Below are 21,683 nucleotides of genomic sequence, written 5' to 3'. Positions count from 1 at the left end.
GCCTTATGTCGGTATACAAGGCAATCACTATTTCCAGCAAGTGGTTCGGAATACCCAGAGATTTTAATTTGTTCCATAAAGTGGGCCTGTCAACTAAATCGAAGGCCATTCTAAGGTCCATTGATGCCACAAAGGTAGATCTTCCACCCTTTACCATGGCTTTTCTCTGTAAGCATTTAAGGACCAGACCTCCACAATCCGTGCCACACTTTTAATTTAAACCCATTTGATTCAAACTCAAGATTTGATTGGCATCCATCCATTTGTATATGTCAATCAGCACCAGAGAAGCAAAGAATTTAGATTCTGAGTCTGCTATCGCTATCGGACGATAGCTAGCTGGCATCATACGTGAGCCCTTTTTGAACACAGGAATAACTACTGAGACCCTCCAAGACTGGGGAATGGTTTTAGTTAGGCACACATCTTTAAAAAGAATACATACAATTTTTGCCCAATACAGAAGATTGGATTTTAGGATTTGTTGGTGAGATGATTTAGGCCTGGCGCACCAGTATTTTTTGATTTGATTATCAGACCTTTAACATCTTCAACCAGGCATAGCAACAGCTAAATTGGAGCCATCGCCCCCAAATGTTGAAAAACTTGGGTACTTGCCTTGTATACATTTGAAAATGACCCGCCCATACTACTTCCGGAATTGAATTCGGCATACAGTCAGCCTGCGAACAGTCAACATATTGCCAGAAATTGAATGACGATACACCCCTCATTGCTCCTAACATCTTTTCACCATCACTTTGGGCAATAATAGAGCGATGGTTAATCAACCAGTTCTTATACGATTGTTTCAGCCTTTTTATTAAGCCGCTTGATACTTGATCCAACAACCCCAATTTGCGAATTCTACGCACCTCCCTTTGAAGGGCCACCTTTTTTATGTGCACCTCATGATCCATAGAGTGCTTGTGACTAGTCTTCGGGCGACCCCTATGAGAAGTTAGAACATACAATCTCTGAATTCTATTACCAATAGTAGATTCAAAGCAGTTCACAGAAAACATGAGCATGCGCTGATCTAACGGGGTTTCTTCATATTCACGGATCATTGTTGATGTACATTTTTGAGTTAGGTTATAGGACCATTTGATCCTGTTCTTAGAGGAATTTAATAAGAATCCCTTATTATAGATCGTATGGTCTTTCTGCTGGACCTTAGACAAAAACTCAACCTTTAGCATACAATGATCACTCTTAGGCACCTCATTCACTTCAAATGTGTCCAGGGAGTTACTCAGTTTTGCTGACAAAAAAAATATAATCAATTATGGAAGAACAACCCCTGGCTTTCCAGGTAAAATGCTCATTAGCAACCAATTCGAGACACCAATGGTCCCCAAAGAATAGCCACCAAGCACCTCTTAACTTCGAGTTTCTAGAGGAAACATTGGCTCTATTGAGATAAAGTTCACCACCAACCAATCTGTCAACTGAGCAATCCGAATTTAAATCCCCAGCAATGATTATTTGACCCCCTATGTTTTCATTACACCATGAATCAATCATTTTTCCTAGGTCAATTAACTCATTTTCCAAGTGCAGGTCAGATAGTTCATACGAGTTCCAATAAACATTTATTAGCAGTAAAGGAAAAGCATCAGCACCCCCCCCCCCTCAAACGATGTTAGTAAGAAAGAATGACTGTTGTTCCAGCCACCTGTTTTTATGAGGCCGGGAGAATCTTTGAAGGCCATAATCAGGCCACCCGTGGGTCTGCCCCTCAAACCCATTACTGCACATAGTTCATTAACCTCAAACTCCTCCCAGCCCACAGGAGATGTTAACCACGTTTCCTGGAGGAGAATAAGATCGAAAGTGTGCAGATCTTTCATGAGTTTCTCATTGTTAAGAAGGTTGTAACAACCTCTGGAGTTCCAACTAATCAATTTCAAATTATGGCTCCTTACTAAAGTGGTTTCCCTAACTGCTTTAGATTACTGATCGCATCATGTAAGGAAATGGCCAGCCATCTCCAATCCTGCTTGTCTGGCCCATCTTCCGATCTGGGATAAGACTGAATTCTCTTCTTTTCATATACAAGACCATTGGCTCTGAGTCCTCCACCATCAAATGCTTGCATATGAACAGTCTGATCTTTGAATGGAAAAAGATCAAACCCTATGCATTGGCTCCTTCAGCAACATAGATCCCACCAAGGGTGATGGGATTACCAACCTAACGAAGTCAAGTCGTTCTTTATGAAGAAAATCAACCAATCTAATATCAGCTGAAGTAATAAGGCTCAATTCTGGAATTGATGCAAAAATCGAGATAATATAAGGCCCATTTAAAGGTTGGAACCTACCATCATTAAACAAGGAGCATAGTATCAAACCTGGTAGAATCGCAAATGCAGGAGGTCTAAGATCATGTTCGTAACTTATTTCTATATTCTCCCTCTGGGACCCCACCTTCTCAAACTCGTTCGCATTAAAGCACTGGTTCGATTTATTAATTTCCTCACCTCTTAAATCATTTTTAGTATTTGATAATTCCTCCCTTCCCCCTTTTTCCTTCAAAAGTTTGTTTTCGTTCAAAATGTCTTGAACGTTCCTCAATAGATCATCCACTCTTTTCTGTGGATTAGCAGAGGACACGTTAGTATTTTCTTCCAGTACTTGACTATGTACCGGCAGAGTGACAGGCTCCCCCCTACCATTCTCAGACCCTCTTACCATAGTAAGATTGGTAAAAGGCAGAGTGTTACAAGAACTTGGGTCCTTATGAAAAAGGCCCTTGTTCACAGTCTGCACAATGGATCTTTTACCTGGGTTTGAAAGGGATTCAGTGACTCTAGGGAACAAATTATTATTACCCACTTCCTTGTCATTCACCTTGCTAGAGGCCATGACATGTTTGTTCTGACTTAACTCTTCAAGGTCTTTTTCAGAGTTATTTGCAGCATTTTAAGCCACTTTCAAGGCTGTTTGATTGGTAATGAGAGGGATCCTTTTTTTTTCATGATTTCATACATCCCATCAGCCCCGTCCTGGTATTCACTCTGCGTGGATTGATCAGAAGAATGTTTATCATCAGGGGAATCAATTGTTTTTTCTTTATCATTAGTAACATCACACTGAGAGACTACATAAACTGTTGAATCAACCCCTTCACTTTCAATCTGATGTTTGAAGTCCAGATCCCTCAGGAACTTTCTGGACGATCTATTTTTCAGATCACTTTTTTTAGATTTGTTATTATTTTTCTTAGCCTGTTTTTTGGCTGCTTTAGAGTTGGGAATACATGGAGGCACAATGGAAGGAGGCACAATGGAAGGAGGAACCACTCCACCCGTACCTTTGGTGCTTGATGAATCATTCGCCCCATTTATAGCTGACATCGCTCTACCCTTTGGTGCCTTTTTAGCAACCACCTCGGAAACATTTTCAGCAGAAATGTTCCCATTTAATATTTTCATGTTCTGAGGATCAGGAAGCTTGGATTGAACCTTATCCAAACTGCCCCCCCTCGGTTGAATCCATCACGTTCCGTTCCAGACCTAAACCCACAAAACCATCCTTGAGTATAGGAACAAGTAAATCTGCCAATCTATTAGGCACCACTTTTAACTCCAAACCCAAACCCACAAAGCCCTCCTTGAGTATAGGAACAAGTAACTCAGACATTCTGTTAGGCAGCTCGTCTGTAACCTTGACAATCCTAGTAAGAGCCTCTGTTTGTTTCCTGAGTTCCACCAGGATGGCCCGATTAAAGATGCCCAACATTGTAGACATCTCTTCACCCAATGAAGACTCATCCCTACCCCCAGCTGAATGTCATAAACAGGATCATCAAAAGTGTTATCAGAAATAAAAATAACCGGGGTGATTGCATCAAGATCGACATGGGCACTACATTTCCCCACTAAAGAATCGACTGTGGGGACAGCACTATTCAAATCATCACCAAATGGAGGTTGAGAGGAATCCATATTAGTATCAGTGATTTTCAAAACCACAGTGCAGACCTGGGCACACTGCAGCATTTCTTCCTCATCCGCGCAAGGCACAGGAAGAGGAAGCGCCGCCGCACGCGCCAGACTAGCTCTTCTCGTACTGACCGCATTAAAGAAGTCGGCCCCATGATCCTGCCAAATAGCGGGCATTTTTAATTTCCTCATCGCGCAATCAGTAACCCAATCAATGCCCACAATAGGTACAGATTTCTCAATGCAATTGGACTAACTAAATCAAAAATGCAAGTAAAGTATATAAAAAGAAAGAACAAAAAGAGAAATAAGAATTATTCGCCCCTCACCCCGACACCCGAACAGCCTAACAGCCACTTTCAAAGGCACTTCCAATGAACGCGCGCAATGCGCACGAGCCTCACAAAATGTAGGCAATGCAAGCAGAAGTTGCCGGGTAGGGGGGGCGTGGCCAAAAGAAGTGCTGCAGGGAAAAAAAGTAAATTCAAATGAGATCAAAAACAGTAAGGAACACCACCGCGGTCCGCGGTGAGCAAATACAAAAGAAAGAATGTCCAAAGAATTAGTCCTTTACTTGTATGCTGGCACTTGAAGTCCTGCCGTGTTACGGCAAATAGAAACACAAAGATCCTTCCTCTCGCCGATGGCAGCATTCACTTTGGGACACAGGAGTCGCAGGGCAGCAGAGTTCCCCACAGCCTAACAGCCACTTTCAAAGGCACTTCCAATGCGCGCGTGCAATGCGCGCGAGCCTCACAAAATGTAGGCAATGCAAGCGGAAGATGCCGGGTGGGGGGCGTGGCCAAAAGAAGCGTTGTATGCTGGCACTTGAAGTCCTGCTTTGTTACGGCAAATAGAAACACAAAGATCCTTCCTCTCGCCGACGGCAACATTTGGGACACAGGAGTCGCAGGCCAGCATAGTTCCCCACAGCCTAACAGCCACTTTCAAAGGCGCTTCCAATGCTTCCAAATTACTAATTTACCCTCTCTGTGGAGGTTTATGTTGTGCTTCATTACTTTGCATTATAGTATTTCTTAAATGTCATCCCTTCCTTTACCTCCTTGCTAGCAAGATGCCTGCTTTTGCTTATACTGTCCCTCCAGGGTCAGCCATCCTGATTTCATCTACTAAGGCTCAATGCAAGGATGCCAACACTGTCTCTCTCTTGCTGAAGTCAGTCTGGAGTACTTCACTAATGCATGGCAAATACCATCCTTTTGCAGAACAGCCCAATCCCAAAGTAAAGGGAGTTGGTCTAAGCAGAGCCCACAATCTGAAATATCTGCTAAAGCTAGGACTAAATGCAACTCCTGCCCCATACTCTGTTATACAATGGTCCAAAAATGCTACGTACCTCTACTTGACTGTTGTCCAACTCCAGGCCTCGACGCCTGGAAACGTCAGATTTTCAGGATATTGCTCATTAATATTCATACATTTGCATACAATAATTCTAAATGTCTGTAAATTTAGCTCATGAATATTAATGAGGGATTGTCCGGAGTCAGGCCGGAGAGCACAAGGCAAAACCTATATCTCACAGTATGCACTGTCGATTAGGGGAGATTCCTGAGGCAACACTAGCATATAACAGAAACAGGGTACATACCAAGCAGATCTGAGTTGAAACAGGTATTCACAGGAAATACAGGGGCAGGAGCTGGCTGTAAGCAAAGAAACACAGAGAAAGCAACAGAAAGCAAATATACTGGGCAACAATGATCAGAATAAAGGGTGTACTGGAACATGATAAGGGGTCTCCGGGGATTGGAAAAGCAAGAGACCGGTATTGCAGAGAGAAAGAGAGAAAACAGTTGAGGCAGAAACAGGACAAATCTGTGAAATAGAAATGCTCACAGAAAAGAGGGTGTTTGCAGAAAGGCAGAAAGGCAGCAAATATACCGAGATAGAGCTGGATGTCCTTCACAGCAAAACAGGACAGGAGTTGTAACACAGCAGCTACAGCATGCAGGAATGAGAAGTCAAAAGCAAGATTTCAAAGAAAAGTTCAAAAACAGGCAGGCCGTAACAGCAGACTGCAAAGGACATTGCAAAGCAGCTACAACAGGCAGGATTCAGAAGTCAAAAGAGGGATTTCCATGAAAGGCTCATAAATAGGCAGGATGGAAAAGCAGACTGAAAAGGATGCTGCAAAGCGACTATACCAAACAGGTTCCAGAAGCCAAAAGCAGGATATTCAGAAAAGGATAAGAAACTGGTCACCAAAGCAGAAATGCATGAACTTCCAGTGGAAGCATTTGACAGAACAACTGCTGTTGTTCAAAGCAAGCTTAATAAAGCCCTCCAAGTCCACAGCCCAACAGGGTGAAAGTGATTGCAGTCTCAGGCAGCTGTGTTCAATCAAGCAGAGTCCCGGCTTCGGTAGCTGTTAGCAGTGGATTGTAATTACGGTCTCCCCGTCACTTAGAACAAGTGAATGCAACCAAGGCATCTCCACCTCTTAGTAGCTTGCTGCAAACAAATGTACTTAGTATGCCTCCTCCAGCCCTCTTTCTTGGACAGCATACATATACCAGAATGCATCTGATGGTTTAATCCAAAATCCGGATTGGAAAATGAATTAGAATGCTCCAAAACTTCAGCGGTAAAACAGGTAAATTAATGCATAGGCAGTTTGTAGGTTTTAAGTTGCCAATCATGCCATAAACAGAGTTTCTGAAGGGGCGCGTGTAGCAGTGCTGGTTGGCAGGTGGGTAGTATCCTGAGAGGATACCCTGAAAACCTATCAGGTTTGAGGACCCCAAGACCTAGATTTGGACACCCCTGTTCTATATGGTCATCAGTACCTTATTTGCTCCAACAATGATCCACTTGGCACTGACATCTGGCAGCGGACTACCCTGACTAATCTCCTACATGTTTCCATCTGTATCTCCACTCAGTCAGTCAGGGGGTCCCACTCTTGCACAAAGGTGTGCATTTCAACCATAAACTACACATGCACCACTCCTCCCATTTACACACGCGAGTAACCAGCATACATAAAGTGCAGATGGTTGCAACCAGTTGGTAATCAGTTTATGAAATGTATTCATCCTTATATATTTTCATGATGGTTTGATTTGTGTAGTCTTCTATTTACGCAGCAGTTTCAATAACACATATATTGAAAATGAAAATGTGTTTTGTACCTTTTGACGTTGCTGATATACATATATATATATATATACATACACAATCTTCCATTTGAGCCAAGTCATACATTCCACAAAGCCACCTAATTTGCATGGCTGGAAGTTCACCTCTAGTTCCGAGCCACATCTACAATGCATTGTCCGAAAGCAAATTGGCCCAAATGCAAACCTTTTTCTCCAGGAAATTGTCTTTGTATTAGAAGGCAGCGCTACTTTATGGATAGCTCAATCAACCCAAGACAGACATTCAAATGGACTGTTCTATTTTCACATTTCGGGGTTTCTTCTTGAACCCGCTAAATCTCCCTGTTGGAAAGTCTGCCTATCCCAATCTTAGGTGATATTCTATTCCTAGCTGGTGCTGATGTGCCGTCTATCTAGGAAAGAGAACAGATAAGAGGCTGAGCCTAATGTGGCTCACTACTTTCCTCCACCTGCTAGTTATCTCAAAAACCCCAGAACACTTGGGGAAGTGATCTGTAATTGTTATTTCTCCCTCTTTAGTGTATTTTAAAAATTGCATATTTCTCTGCATTACTCTATAAAAATGGATTTTCTTTTCCTGGCTCTCAATACATCTGATTGTCCTGTGGGTTCGGGGAATCAGCCTGAACACGTATGATTGGTGTAGCGGGTTATGCTATAGTCTAGCCGCTTTCCTCAGGACCAGAAAACAGCCTAAAACCGTTTTTCTCTAAAAACAGAAGATCAGCCAATCTTCTTCTGTATGGGCCAGAAATCGTATCTGTTCTTCTGTTTCAAACCTGCAGTGGGAGACATTAAATACAGCAGGCGTCATGTTATCCATCCCCTGCTGGGTTTTTCTAATTTCCTTACCCACTATCACGATTCTGACCATGTTTCTAGTGGCCTGTATTTTATTCTGCCGGGCTATCCCTGTAATGAGAGTACCACAGGGGAGAAACAACTCGGACTCCACTTAAGTGTACACCATAATTTTATACAAAGTATACATTGTGGCACTCACCTATTTCTTGTTACTGCTTACCCGTGGACAATTGTATTGCCACTTGGAAAAACTGGTCAAAACGCCTTTTTGATTTATTTTCTGTCTCGTTTTTCTTCTCCTTTAGTCTTTCCATCCTATACGCACAACACCCTCGATAATTATATAGCCCAGTATTGTCCCATAATATAGAGTTACCTCTTTTCTCTATATGTTGTACCTACATTACACCCATTCTACAAATCCTTTGCAATATTTGGACTAGCGTTGCAACAATAGGATACTGGCTAAATGATGTTTGTTATGGCGCGATAAAGGTGCTTCTATCTTTTCTCTTGTTGACCGTTTGCCATGTCGGTTATTGGACGTGTATGGCGGCGTCTATTTTAATATATAGCGTTGCCCACAGGATCATCTCTTCCAGAGAAATCTGCAATCTTTTAATACACTAAAGAGGGAGGAATACAAATTATAGAACACACCCCCAAATGTTTTGGGTTTTTGAGATAAGTAGAAGGAGGAGGAAAGTAGTGGGCCAGATTAGGGACAGCCTCTCATCTATCCCCTTCCCTAGATGGGCGGCAGATCAGCGCTAGCTAGGAATAGAATATCATCTGGAATAGGGATAGATAGACTTTCCGACAGGGAGATTTAGCGAGTTTCAGGCTGCTTAACTGATAGAAGTTATAAATAGAATCTCAAGAGTATTGTGTAAAAACAAGTTCAGTATCAGGTGGAGGTTGCTGCTCTTTACCCCCGACCCATGGGTTTTGTTATTCTTTTTACACCCACCATAACTTTCTTGGTGATATATTTATTTGATCTTCATGCTTATGTCTTTAGACCACAACATTGCAGATTGCTGGAAATCTGTTAATAATAAAGGCAGATCTAAATATTTTGCAGTACATTGAAATATTATTCTTGCTGGTGAAGAACATTATCCTAAGAATTTAGTGGATTTTGGTTCCCCTTTAAGTGAACAAGAAATATAGGAACATAGTCGGGTATTGGGGGTCAATAAAACAGGACTGCTCTAACTCCACACTCTAACTCTTTTGCCCTTTACTTGCTTTCAGATGCAGGGAAGTCGAAGAGCCAAAAGAGCTACATCTTCAACCGCCATACCTTTGTCGATTCCCATTTTGAGGCAAGTGCTGTGCACCAAGAACATCCCACTCCTCTTCGCTTACATTGCCCAGCTCCCCCCGACATTGACTGCTAGGGCGAACACATCGCAAGACCAAGCATCCGAAGACCTGATCAACAAATACGGAATTCCCCCCAGCGCAAGTGAGTGGCGGGGCAAGGGCTAAGCCAATCACACATCCACGGCTGGTGTTTTTATTATATACATTGTGATGCACGTTGATTTTTCCTGATCTGCAAATAATGGAAAGTTTGGCAGGTCCCGACCCTGGAAGACAGCAAGGATCGCAGGGGGCATCATATGCTCTTTCTCCCCCAAAGAATATCAAATGTAGTCACAGAGTCCATGGATCCAGACTTGGAGCTGTGAAATCAGTGGGGGGTCGAATCCAAATGCATGTACGACCAAACCTAAAGTGGTGTTGGTCCATAGTAATAGGCAATTTTGAAAGGATTATAAGTTTGACCCAGATAGACGAAACTGCAGAAAACTTTCCAAAAAAACATATATAGCCAACTTTGAATATTTATGGAACACTTCGCAAAATTCCATTTTGGAGGGTGGAAAGTAATAGGGGAGTCGAAAAAGGCATTAAAATTCCCACGGGGGCTGCCCGGATTGACATCAAACTTGCCAATAGGTTGACGGGTAAGGAGGGCCACTTAGCCTGGGGCATGGCTACAATCACTGCCCCAGCGACCAAATGTACATTCCTAAGATTCATTGAAGTATCCGTCTTCATGCAATAGGAGATAGTTCAGATATGTATTGCATATCTTCTCAATCAACAGAAAAATCACAACAATCTTGAAAAGCAAAGGGGGTCCTTTTAGAATGGGTTAAAGCACCCCAAACCCGTCCCCACCCGTTTTAACCCCCAACCCTCACCCCACATATATTTTCTTTAAAAAATCTGTATTGTCTCGATTGAAATTTTTGGGGAAAAAATCAATTGGAAATGTTTTTTCGGTAAAGTCACTGGATACCATTTTATGTTCCCACCACATTTTCTGCCTCCATCTTGTTCAAGCAATTCATTTTACGACATTATTGAATTATGGTTAGGTTGGGTTTTGCATTTGGCAGAATGTCAGCACAGGTAAAATATAAGTGCATGCAATTCATGTGTTAATGCATAAGTTAATGCAGGAAGGCAACATGTATATGGATCTCTCTACAAATATGCATGAATTAAACAAGCAGCAGTAATTGCATTCAGGATGAGATCGTATTGTTGAGCAATTTCTTGAATAAGAAGATTTTCGAGTGGTTCCTGTAGAGGGCGAAATAATGGTTCAGGTGCAGCTCTGAAGCTTGATTGTTCCAGACTGACTTTCATTTCATGTTATTGTATTTTATGTAGCCATTTAGTCAAAGCATTCATCATTATTGAAATTACAGTCGAAAGAAGGGAATATGACAAAAAAATCACAATGAATGTGGCTTGAGTAACTCATTTGGCCAGGAACAAATTAGGAATTACAGAGTAGCTGTCCTTTCGGAGAGGGGGGAGGGTTGAGGGGTGGAAAACAACAGGGGAGGATGCAGCTTCAATAGGAAGTGGGAGTGTGTTCTAATAGAGCAGGGGTCTGCAGCCTTTGGCTCTCCAGATGTATTGGACTGCAAATCCCATCGTCCCTAGCCTTCGTAGTCAATGGTGGGGGATCATGGGATGAATAGTCAAAATCATCTGGAGATACACAAAAGCTGAGAAGTGGAGGTGATGGGAAGGTGTTTAGAAGGAGATCATGGAAGTGGAAAGTAACAAACATGCAGACAAGCAGAAAATGGGAGCGAGTGAAGAGAAGCAAGGTGGTGAGAAAGATGAGTGGTGGAATGAAGATGAAAGCGGACATGAATGGATGCATTGAACACAGTTTGTAGAGGAACCAACATATAGGCCAGGAGGACCACGTGGTTGGACCAGCAGTCAGAGGTCATCAAACCCTGAAGGGTGTAGTGGCAGACAGGAATGGGAGAGAGAGAGAGCATCTAAGAAGGAGGACAATAAGGCCAAGTTTGCACTTCATCATCATAGAGGTGAGTAGACAGACCAAACGAGGAGATAGTCACAGTGAGAGGAGTGGCATAGAGAAAAAGAGGGGTCGATGAACAGAGCCTAGCGGAACACCCAAATAGAGAGATATTGCAACTGGGACGTCGATGCAGCATAAGAGATGGACTTATGAAACAAGCCATAACCGGAGTCGGAGATGCTGCGAGAAGAGAAAGAGGAAATACATTCTATGGGCACAAACCAAGAAAGATTGAGACAAAGGGCCTCATTACAAGTTTGGCGGTAGCCTTGCCGGTAAAAACGGCAGGCTGCCGCCAAACTTGCAATTTTTTCCGGCGCCCGGAAATGGGCAATTACTGGGTCATTACGGCCCTTCGGACCCGGTAATTGGCCATTCGCGGGCGCCGGAATGGAATGCTCCCCATTCCCATTGAGCCCCACAGGGCTCAATGGGAATGGGGAGCTTGGATGCACCGGCACCATTCAGAATAGTGCCGGTGCATCCGACATGTTCTGCTCGCGGGTGCCGGTACGGCGGCCAGGTCAGACCTGGTGCCCGTAATGGCACCCGCAAGCAGAACTTGTAGTTTGCCCGTCCGGGAACTACTGTACCGGCAAGCTTACCGGTACCGTAGTTCCAGGACAGGCAAACTTGTAATGAGGCTCAAAGGTTCTGGAGTAGACATAATAAAAGCCATGGCTTAGGCAATAATGCACACAGCCTCTGCCCACACAATGAGAGTGTAGGTACCTGTCCGTGTCTGAAGTAGCATGCCAAAGCATGATGTTACAATTTCATTAAGCCATATGGGAGGTCAAGTGTATATGAATTTGGGTAATTGGGAAATAAAGAAAGGAATAAGATGTTGTTCAGGTCTTAATAATGGCGAAGGGATGTACTTTCCTGCCACAGAACTACACAGCCACATGGTTCAGTTATTTGAGGTCTGCAGGGACCAGTCGGACCCCTAGGAGAACATCCCAGAGTAGATCCAAATGTCTTCTGTTGTGAAGGCTTACTAACTACCTGGTGCAAAACATGTAAAAAAAATTAAATATTTTAAAATATTGTGCACATTCGTTGATGAGAGAACACCCATCGTCTCTTAAGAGATGCACACGAATATGAAGCATAAGGTTATAAGTTTGATGGTAGTATGAGGGGCAGACATGCACTCCCCTAACTTACTAAAAAATCTGAAGCGCCAACTCCCCTTTCTAATGCCACCCCACTGTGCCACCTCTCCCAACTCCCCTTTATGAGTAGGCACCCCCAAAACTCCATCCCTTCAGAGAACATTTTAAGAAGTGCCCAACATTTCTCTCTCTTCTTTTTTTTGCAGCTGCCTTTTGTAAAAATATACTGGTGAGCCTGGTCAATTCTACCAACGGAGCCTTCTACTGGGTGTTCCTGAAGCCCATGTTGTATGGGAAGATCCTTTACACCCCACACACGCCGGAAACCGAGGCCATCATGACCAAGGTACTGGGGGCTCATTCCTACCTCCAAGAGCTTTCCGGGGACTCCTGCAGTTGGAATGCCCATGTCTTATGCTGTAAAGGTCTGGGTGATCGCGCCTCTTCCGCGTTATAGACATGCAGATACCTAACATGCACTGCCATCCTTTATATTTCATGGATATTTCAGACCTACACTGTCTGCTGCCTTAAACCTAGCACTTGCAAATTGCTGGCTGCAATACCACTGTGGGTTGCCTTTATTAGTTATTTATGTATTATTATTTATCTGTTTCTCCTCTGCTTCGCACTTTCCACCTCTCCCCCCCTTCCATGTACATTTCCCCTCCCCCTCTCCCATGCACTTGCGCGTTCTCAATGTCACTGGGCCTAGTAAGATCGCTGTTTTGTTCTCCCCTGTTCCCCTCCCTTGCCTTGTCGCGCTCTGAAAGACTTGTGTACGAGCGCGATAGAAATTAAATATCAATATCAATGGATTAACTCTTATCCCTCCTCGTTCAGACATTACTTTCATGCAATTCCTTACAGGATTAAGGAACATTGGAATAACATCAGTCGAAAAAACAATGTCCACATGTTTCGTTGAACCCCCCTCTACCACTACAAAGGGCACTGAGGCTGCTGACTAAAGAATGCAGCATGGCAAAAAAAGAGAATGTTCCACCCCATTGTTCTCCTTATTCATTGGGAGAAGAAAAGAATATATGGACTATTGTTTTAATCAAAGCGTACCTACACATTGAGGGGGCTCCAGGAGGTTGAACTGAACACAAGGGTTGGGGTGGTGGTCATTTGAACCCAGGGTATTGTGACAACTATGCCAGCATTCTAGCCAGTGGTCCAGACTGTCTGACACCACAACACTTGAGGTGATTTTCCTGCACCAAAGCCTTCTCTCTTGCATGTTTCAGAACAGGACTATTCTGTGTATTTTGCGTCCATTGTGGTTTCTCATCGAAGCCCTGGGTGCTGCTCCCTTTTCAGCTAACGACATCCCTTTTTCTGTTTTTCCCTTCTTCTAGGCCATGGCGTTGCTGGACGAGATGCAGCAATTGAAAAGCTGGGCAGATAAAATAGGATCTCTTTCAGCCATGTTGGGAAATTATTCATCACTGATCACCCAAATCGCCCCTCTACTCAACCAAGTCCAGGTTTCCACCCTTCTTTACGGTCTGGCATGCAGGGTGGAATTGTCCTTGAGTGTGACCCGCCCATCCTCCATTTTATATATGGCACATGGTGTGAGTGGATGAACGCAAGGCTATGCGGAAGAAATGTTGGGTGAATGGATGAACAGACTAAAGGATGCATTGTATAAGGTCTGGCAGAGGAACATCATTGCATTAGTGCTTCCAGGCCCTTCCAGGCATAATGGAAAAAAGAAAGATTGGATCTCCAACAGAACTACACAAGCATAATGATGGTATACAGTCCCTGGATGCCAGCCGGTAGACACTGGTATGTTCCCCTTCACTTGGTGAGCCCCTCGAGCACCAGTCCCAATATAGTTCAAATACATCCAGGCAGATCACTGGAAAGTTTAGGGAAAGAAACTTGAAGAAGCAGAAGCCTTTGGACTACTACTCCCATGATCTGGCATCATTGCTATGCTTGTCAAACTGATGCAAGTTGTAGTCACAAACATCTGCCAAGCCATGGGTTGCGGACACCTGCCTTACACCAAAGAAAGCAGGGGATGCAGGGTCTCCCAGCATGAGTTTGGGTTCTTGTGACTGCACAGTCAATGTTCAAATACGATATCACTATGAGCGTAACATACATGGAAGGTGTAAAAGCCTTTCACAAGTCCTTTACGCCTTGCATACACATCACGGCTCATTTTCATTCATTTGTATGGCGGAGAGGAGGGGTGGAATGCAACTTGCTTTTCCGCCGCACCCTTCCATTCCACAACACTAATGCTCCAGCATTTGCGCAAGCTTGCATTTTCATGCCGGCACAAACCCTGTGGATCCCTGTGAAGTCTGCCATCTTTATGTGCCAGTCAAAGGTAGCCAGACTCCATGGGGATTTATTGTAAACACTGCCTGCCATGCGTACAAGGCAGGCAGCGTTTACTTCATTTGCACGGCGGAGTTCAAAAGGTGAGGGCAATCGGTGGCGTACACGCTTGCGTGCCTCATTTTGGCCACAGCTTTTGCACTCCACCATGCAAATGAAGAAAATTCGGTGGCAGAACCCGCTTATGTGTAAGTCTACACGTAACGAATGTCCGCCGCCAAATTACAGGCTCATGAAAATGAGCCCATGTGTGTGTCTAAGGCACCAAAGGTTTGCAGTTCTTCTTCTTACCCCATCTCAAATTCCTCCATAAATGCCAAATGAGACACCTTGTTTTCATTTAACTTTCATGTTTGACATAGCTATTGCAATCACGGGCGAACTCTTCTGGGATGATGCCAGTGCCATGTGACTGGCATGGAAAGGTACCGCTTAACGCTGTACATCAAAACACAGCAATAATAGAGGTGCAAAGCACAAGCTGCATGCTGCATTCAACAGGAAAATAATGGAGTTGACAACATGTCCAGGCAGCACTTCCTGAGGACCAGGTAAAATCCGAAAAACCAAACCAGAACAAAAGGCAATCTGATATAGACATGGAAGAAATACTATGTTGCCCATGATGAAGCCTGTTAATAAAAAACAAATACAAATGGATTGCCTTGCAACATGAAAGAGCAAGTGCAACTTTGAATCAATTAATCCTGGTAATTGTGACAAATGCTGATGAGGAAAAGAAAAAATAATAAAGCTTAGGTTAAAAGCTTCCATGAAAGAGCGGCTGCCTGGGGGGAAACATAAAATAGTTTGTGACAGCCACAAAAAATACTTGATTCTTCCTGGTGCAATATGTCATTAACAGTAACTTTTGTTAATTCAATCAGGGAAGTAACATTTTCTCAAAACAAACTATTCCAAGGAAGGAGAATGTGAGCACCCCTGCAAAAGGACAATCTCATGACTGCCCACGAAACATATATATATGTTTCAAGGATGTCTATGAAAAAATCGAAAAGTTTTTTTTGGCTGAATTTCACACATTTATTATGGCCTTTTTCACTTTTTTCTTTTTAAATTAATGTGGGGGAGACCCCCTGTAACTCTTCCTCCACTACCCCCTAACCTAAGTTATACCCTATCCATTTTTCAAAAAAATATGTGAACATTTCGAAATAATTCAGCCAAAAATATTGTGCTGAGCCCGAGTTCAACAGCTCAAGAAGACGTTATTCATTTGGATTCATGTAACTGTGTTTCGGCCCAATGTTGTGCCACTGGACACTTGGTATCACAATGTGGTCTGTAATTCTGGTGCACACAGGACTAATAGCGGCACAACGTACCAACGTAGATATTGGAACAAGGCCATTTCAAGGAATAAACCACAAATGTGATCTGGACATTACGAATGAGTCGCGGGGCAGATTTTAGAATAATTGTTGCTGAATATATGCATTTCGTTACTAATATTTTTTTCTGAAATTACACATTGCAGAGTTTGATTATGTAGCTGTGTTTCCATTTTGAGGTCCCCAAATACCTCATCCAAACTTTGACGAAAAAAGCAGGTGAGCCAATGGCACCATGCCAATTTGACCCTGTAGAACAAAATTCCAAATGTAACCAGATCTGCAATTGGCCTCCAAAAAACAAAGGTCGGAAAGGCACAGCCCCCATAACCTGGACGAAGAGTCATTCAAGAGATCCACGTAGGATCCATGATGGCGCCATTCAAGAGATCCACCTGACAGCAGGGGTTTAGAAAGAAGTCCTTTCCAGAAGTCTCAGTCACTGGTCACAATTGTGCTGGGACTGACATCATTGTGCATGCGAACCTCGGCCAAACTAGATTATGAACCATGTGTACCTCCAGCTCTTGCCATCCGGGAAAGCCAATGCATGCAGCCATCCCCAGAAGTCACAGATGTAAAGTAGCTATACACCCAGAGTCGCTCGGGGCTACAATAGATACACAGCACTATCACTCATAGGAAGACGGTTTTTAGGCTCTGTTGCACAAGCACAGTATTTAGTCAATTCAGCCCTCATTTAACCAGCGTGATGTATATTGCTCTCAGGGACACAACAGTCCAAGGTTGATGACCCACTGTCAGTATGTGAGTCAATGATGACCGCATCTAATAGAGGCCTTCATCTTAGCAGTGTAACTGTGATATTTTGTCCCAGAATTAATACGTTTCCTGCTCAGTGGAGCACCTAATAACTTTTTAAGCAACAACATTTTTTGAGGTTTGAGGGTGAAGCCTATCAAATACCCGAGAGAGAGAAAGAGAAAGAGAGAGAGAGAGAGAGAGAGAGAGAGAGAGAGAGAGAGTGTGTGTGTGTGTGTGTGTGTGTGTGTGTGTGTGTGTGTGTGCGCGCGCGTGCGTGCGTGCGTGCGTGCGTGCGCGCGCTTGCATGTCCTACTCTTTCAAAAATGGTAGAATCATGGTGTGATGCTTGGCCCTGTTTTATATGCGATCATTTATTCTGCTGTCTTTTTCCCCCTCTTAGAATTACCTCCGGAATCCCTTCGTGCAGGTCTTGGTCAGCGTCCTAGCAAATGCGAACGCTACTGAAATATACAACCAGATACAGGCACTCAGTAAGTCACGCCGTGCCTTCCTTTAAGAAGCGAATGTTTGTAGCATGGCTGCTCTTATTCAATTCAATATAGATTATTACAAAATCTATAAAAGACAAGTGTCCCTATTGCCTGTTTTCATACTTATCAGTTCACACGCTTTTGATGGGTGTCGCCCGCGATGAAGTCCGTTCACCTACCCCCGAAGCCCCTTACCCATCCCAAGACTCCAGTGGGCGCTCACCAGCCAAAAACGAAATTCTCTGTTTTCACCTGCCCTTGCGACTCAGACGTTTCAGAGGAATGCGTTTCCATCCTCTCTCAAACACATACTGCTTTTTGTAATTCCTCCTTACACAGAACCCCACACCAGCAACTTGTATGTACAGCACCCCATGCCTGAGCACTTCTGGATCAATAGAAATATTCTTTTTTAAATCGTCTGCTCCACTATTTGGAGGGCTTCTTGATCATCCTCTGACAAACTGGCCTGTCGCCTGCTCCAAAGGCAATACCGTCTCTCTGTCCTCACCAAGAAGAGAGTCCACATTCAAGCTTATGTCTCTGTGGCATCTAACAAGTCGGCCGAACTCTTTAAAATCTGCAAGGAGCTGGCCAACCCTGCTGCAATCTCTACCCCTCATGTTGCCTCCAAGGCTCTTTGCAATGCCCTTGGCTCTCACTTTATCTCAAAAACCCAGGACATCCTGTGCACCCTATCCACACCTCCCCCTCCTCTCCCCTCTCCGTCTGTGCTTGCAAACCCTCCTTCAGCCACCCCCCACTCTCCTTCTCGTCCTTTCCTCTTTTCTCCCCTGATGAGGTCGCTAGACAAGTCCGATCTATGAAAGCCTCATCAAAACTGGTTCATCCCTGTTCCTCTAAAACCATCAAGGACCACGTTGACACCCTCCCTCCAGCCCTTGCTGATTTTTACAACCACTCCTTTGCCTCAGGATCCTTCCCCTCCCCTCTGAAGCGCTCCCTTGTGCATCCTCTTCTCGAGAAACCCACAGCTGATCCTTCTTGTCCAGCTAACTATCACCCAATTTCCATTACTCCCTTTCTGGGCAAACTCCTGGAGAAGCTGGCCATCTATCAGCTTAACCTTCATTTCAATTCTGTTGGCTGTCTCCATGACCACCAGTCTGGCTTCAGAGGCCAGAAGCATGGAAACTGCTCTCCTGAACATTCATGAAGATCTTCTCTCCAACCTTGAAGCTAACATTCCCTCTGTCCTCATCCTCCTCCATCTCTCTTCTGCCTTCGACATGGTCAACCATACCATCCTGCTCAACCGTCTCTGTGATAACCTGGGTATCACTGATCAGGCTCTCGCCTGGCTGACCTCTTTCCTCTGTGATCAACCCTCCCAGGTCCAACTTGGGTCCTTCCTATCATCTATCTTCCTCTCTACCTGTGGTGTTCCCCAGGGGTCTAACCTCTCGCCCTGGCTTTTCAAACAATACCTGGAAACTCTTGCCCACTGCATTGCCATTCCCGCTCAAATTTCTAGTGCTACGCTGATAACACTCAACTCATTTTCAGGCTGCCCTAGGTCACCTGCTCTCCCTCTCTCATCTATGATTGCCTAACTGCCATTCAAAATTGGTGTGCCGCCAATGATCTTTGTCTGAATGCCAGCAAGACGGAGATCCTCCTCATCAGCACACCTTCATCATCCTTTCCCCTCACTCTCTGGCCGGCCTCCCTCGGCCCTTCTCCTAACCTACGAGGCTTAGAACCTTAGGGTCATCTTTGACTCCACACTTTCATTCTCCGCTCACTTCTCTGATGTCTCTAAAAAGTCGAACTTCCTACTGCACCTCCTCAGAGGTACTCTGCCTTTCCTCTCCTTCCCCCAGAAGCTCATGGTCTCCCAAGCTCTCATTCTATCTAGGTTGACTATTGTAACAGCCTCTTTCTAAATCTGCGTGCCTCTACTCTCCGCCCACTGCAACTAATCCAGAACAGGACTCAAGACCTTCCTTGGCCTCAAGCCCTGGGATTGTATCTCTTCAGCTCTGGAATCTATCCATTGGCTCCTAGTGGATGCAAGGATTAAATTCAAAACCCTCTGCATTGTCCACAAGGCTTTCTGGGGCCTGGGTCCAAAATACCTTCAGCTATCCCTCCGCAAATACCTCCCCTCTTGAGCTCTTTGTTCCTCTACCTCTAACTCCCTCAGGGTCAGTTGTTTTTCATAGAAACGAGCTGGGGGTAGTTCTTTGTCTTCGGCTGGGGCCTCCCTCTGGAACAGCCTCCCTGCCACTCTAAAATTTGAGGAGAGCCATCTCCGGTTCCGGAAGCACCTCAAGACCTTCCTCTTTGCTTCTGCCTTCGCTCCCACTTTCCCCTGCTGATCTGTTCTCTCTTGGCACTGTGCACCTGGTCACGCTCTGTCCCCCGGGCCCAGGCACCTGCTCACCCTGCCACCCTCCAGCACTGCCTCCGAGACACCCCTTGCACTGGAGCCTGTATCTGTACCCATACAGTCACCCCCCCTTTTTCTTCCTGCACTTATCAGACCTACCCTGTCTGCTGCCTCAAACCCAGCACTTGCCACTTACTGGCTGCACTACCACTGTTTTTTGCCTTTATTATTTATTTATTTATTATTATGTATCTGTTTCTCTTTTGCTCCCCACTTTCCACTTCTCCCGCTTCCATGCAATTTTCCCCTGCCGCTCTGCCATGCACTTGCGCGTTCTCAATGTCACTGGCCTAGTAAGATCGCTGTTTTGTTCTCCCCTGTTGCCACTCCCTTGCCTTGTCGCGCTCTGAAATACTTGTGTACGAGCGCAATAGAAATAAAATATCAATATCACTTGGACCGATGGCCAAACCACGCCAAGTACCTACAAAAATGCAAAAGGAGGGTTCATTTGAAAGAACAGAATTCGATTTTATTGCAGGTATGCATTTGGTGTTGCTTTTGGATTGACATGGGTTCAGTGGACGATAGATAAGTGGTGTTTGCAGCTCTAGTGTCTTGTGTTGGTTGATGTGGTTGGTGGGTGGCTTGTTGTGGCTGTTGGGCTTCACTCCAGAGTGATCTAGTTAATTATGGACTTGTGGAGCGATATCTATTTTGATCCACCTGCACTGGACTGTGGTGCTCTTCTGCCCCACTTAGGTGAACGGGGGCTTTTTTGCAGATTGCATTTGTCTTGGTGTGCTGTGTTGTGTGTCCTGGTTTTGGATTGTTGTGGTTAAGTCTCTCTGCATACTTACAGTGCATCATCTCATCCCAGGCCATTCTTATTTAGAGATTCCTGTACCCCGGGTATGCGTATCAATACGGCCCGGTGCATATGATAGTTCCAGCTCATATGTGTTCTCGGACCACCTAAGAATCAGAGCGTGTGTGTCCATTTTCAAGAGCCACCAGTAAGCTATACGAGAGAGGTCTCACTGAGTTAGATGCTGTTACCCACTGATTGCAGGCTTGAATCTCAACAGGGCGGACGCATCCTTTTAGGATGGGAGTAGGGTCTCGGGAGGATAGCTCAGCTGCAACGTGCTTAACTTGGAAGCAAGACGACACAGAGCAACACAGGTTCGAACCCGGGGTCCGCGTTTAGAAACCTCTGGGTATTAAGCGTGTTATAAATAACCTATTATGTATAAAGCAGGCTATCTCACTGCAATCCCGATCTTGGGCATGTTGGTTCCTGAGATTGAGGTATCTCTTATGGACTGCAATGTATGAGGGTGTGCATGTTCCACGGGTTCATAAGGGATCAGATCCCAAACGTTTTCACTCCCCTAGTGAAGGATTTCCGGTCCATTTAGGAATAAGGCACAGAATCATACACTCCAGTATCGCTTCTCCTGGAGCAAGTGTAGAGCAGCGTGTGGTTTTCATTCAGATGCCACATATAGGTTGAAAACAACACTATGGTCCTTTTGTAGCTAAGCAATACTGCAGGCCACCAGGCCTATGAAGAGAGTTGGCCAACCACAATGTCTCTTTTTTGTTTGGAGTGAACTATTATTAGCAACACTATGGAAATGAATTGGAATTTATTTAATATCTCAAAACAATTAAATGTTTTAGGGATCTAATTAGCTGAATGAAAATATGAATGCATGATGTTTAGGATGTTTTTAAAAAAATAAACGAATTAAAAATGTGTAATGAACTTTTTACATTCAAATCAAAATAAAAATAAAAATAATGATTTGATCTAGATAACCTTCTGCCTTCTTTCACCGGTCGGTCCCCGCGACCCTGGCAGCACCATTTGTTTCTTTTTTCCCAGGGACAAAGGGGAGGATGTGTTTTGTATTTGGGATTTTATAGCTAGGAAGCAGCCGAGTGCTGCACATGCTGTTTAGGGTAACATATATG

General features: G+C 44.3%; 1 protein-coding gene across 2 annotated transcripts in view; it reads left to right on the top strand.

Moving 5' to 3' along the window:
- The window catches only part of ABCA12 (ATP binding cassette subfamily A member 12), a 700,854-nt gene that overhangs the window by 411,251 nt on the left and 267,920 nt on the right, over positions 1–21,683 (top strand). For both annotated transcript variants that reach the window (XM_069615933.1, XM_069615934.1), the window contains exons 21-24: positions 9,154–9,367; positions 12,585–12,724; positions 13,743–13,871; positions 17,260–17,350. In XM_069615933.1, the coding sequence (XP_069472034.1) occupies positions 9,154–9,367; positions 12,585–12,724; positions 13,743–13,871; positions 17,260–17,350 (574 nt within the window). The remainder of the gene's footprint in view (positions 1–9,153; positions 9,368–12,584; positions 12,725–13,742; positions 13,872–17,259; positions 17,351–21,683) is intronic.

This window comes from Ambystoma mexicanum, chromosome 9 (genome assembly GCF_040938575.1).
Source record: "Ambystoma mexicanum isolate Mex_15411 chromosome 9, UKY_AmexF1_1, whole genome shotgun sequence".
NCBI lineage: Eukaryota > Metazoa > Chordata > Amphibia > Caudata > Ambystomatidae > Ambystoma > Ambystoma mexicanum.
This window is presented reverse-complemented; position numbering and strand designations above follow the sequence as displayed.